At 48.3% G+C, this 602-nt stretch overlaps 1 protein-coding gene across 1 annotated transcript in view; it reads right to left on the bottom strand.

Moving 5' to 3' along the window:
- The window catches only part of LOC106684354 (D-beta-hydroxybutyrate dehydrogenase, mitochondrial), a 256,182-nt gene that overhangs the window by 8,085 nt on the left and 247,495 nt on the right, over nucleotides 1–602 (bottom strand). Inside the window, exon 3 of the mRNA XM_067046015.1 lies at nucleotides 192–390. Within this exon, the coding sequence (XP_066902116.1) occupies nucleotides 192–390 (199 nt within the window). The remainder of the gene's footprint in view (nucleotides 1–191; nucleotides 391–602) is intronic.

The raw sequence follows: 602 nt of genomic DNA, 5'->3' as shown, positions 1-602 counted from the left end.
TGTGTTGGAAGTTTAGACCGTTTGTCTAGTAAGTGCTGTAATAGTCGAAATCGACGTGCAGTTTCCTGTCTTTTCAGTCTTGTGTGAGGATTCAAAGCATTTAATTTTAAATCCATTTTTCTCACTACCTACGTGGCCCAGTTCCTTCCCGCAGATTGTGGTCTAATGACAATCGGTAGAGATATACTCACTTTGGCCTGACCGGCCTGTAGAGGGTCTCGGCTCGAATCTTGGGAGCATCGACTACGATGACGGACACCCCGGTGGGCTGGATCTCCTGGCGAAGAGCGCTGCTGCACCCGGCCACCGCGTGACGTGCTGCGCTGTAGGCAACCGCACCGCTCCCGTCTGCGCAGCACTCCCCGGTTAGTCCTAATGTCACCAGCCGTCCTGCAACATTGAATGATAATAATAAGGTGTAGATAGTTGACCGTAGATTAATGCTTGGAGAAGTTTTTCGGGGAGTGCGGTCAGCAAATAACAACATAAATAAACAAAACCATATTTATTTATTTTATGCCGACGTTTCGACCTGAGTTCTACCTTCTCCGCCATAACCCCTGATGAAGACCTGAAACTCAGGTCGAAACGTCGGCATAAAA

The sequence above is a fragment of the Halyomorpha halys genome, unplaced genomic scaffold (genome assembly GCF_000696795.3).
Source record: "Halyomorpha halys isolate HHAL.00 unplaced genomic scaffold, Hhal_1.1 Scaffold572.1, whole genome shotgun sequence".
Taxonomy (NCBI): Eukaryota; Metazoa; Arthropoda; class Insecta; order Hemiptera; family Pentatomidae; genus Halyomorpha; species Halyomorpha halys.
The sequence above is the reverse complement of the archived record's forward strand: the minus strand, read 5'-3'. Positions and strand labels throughout refer to the sequence as shown.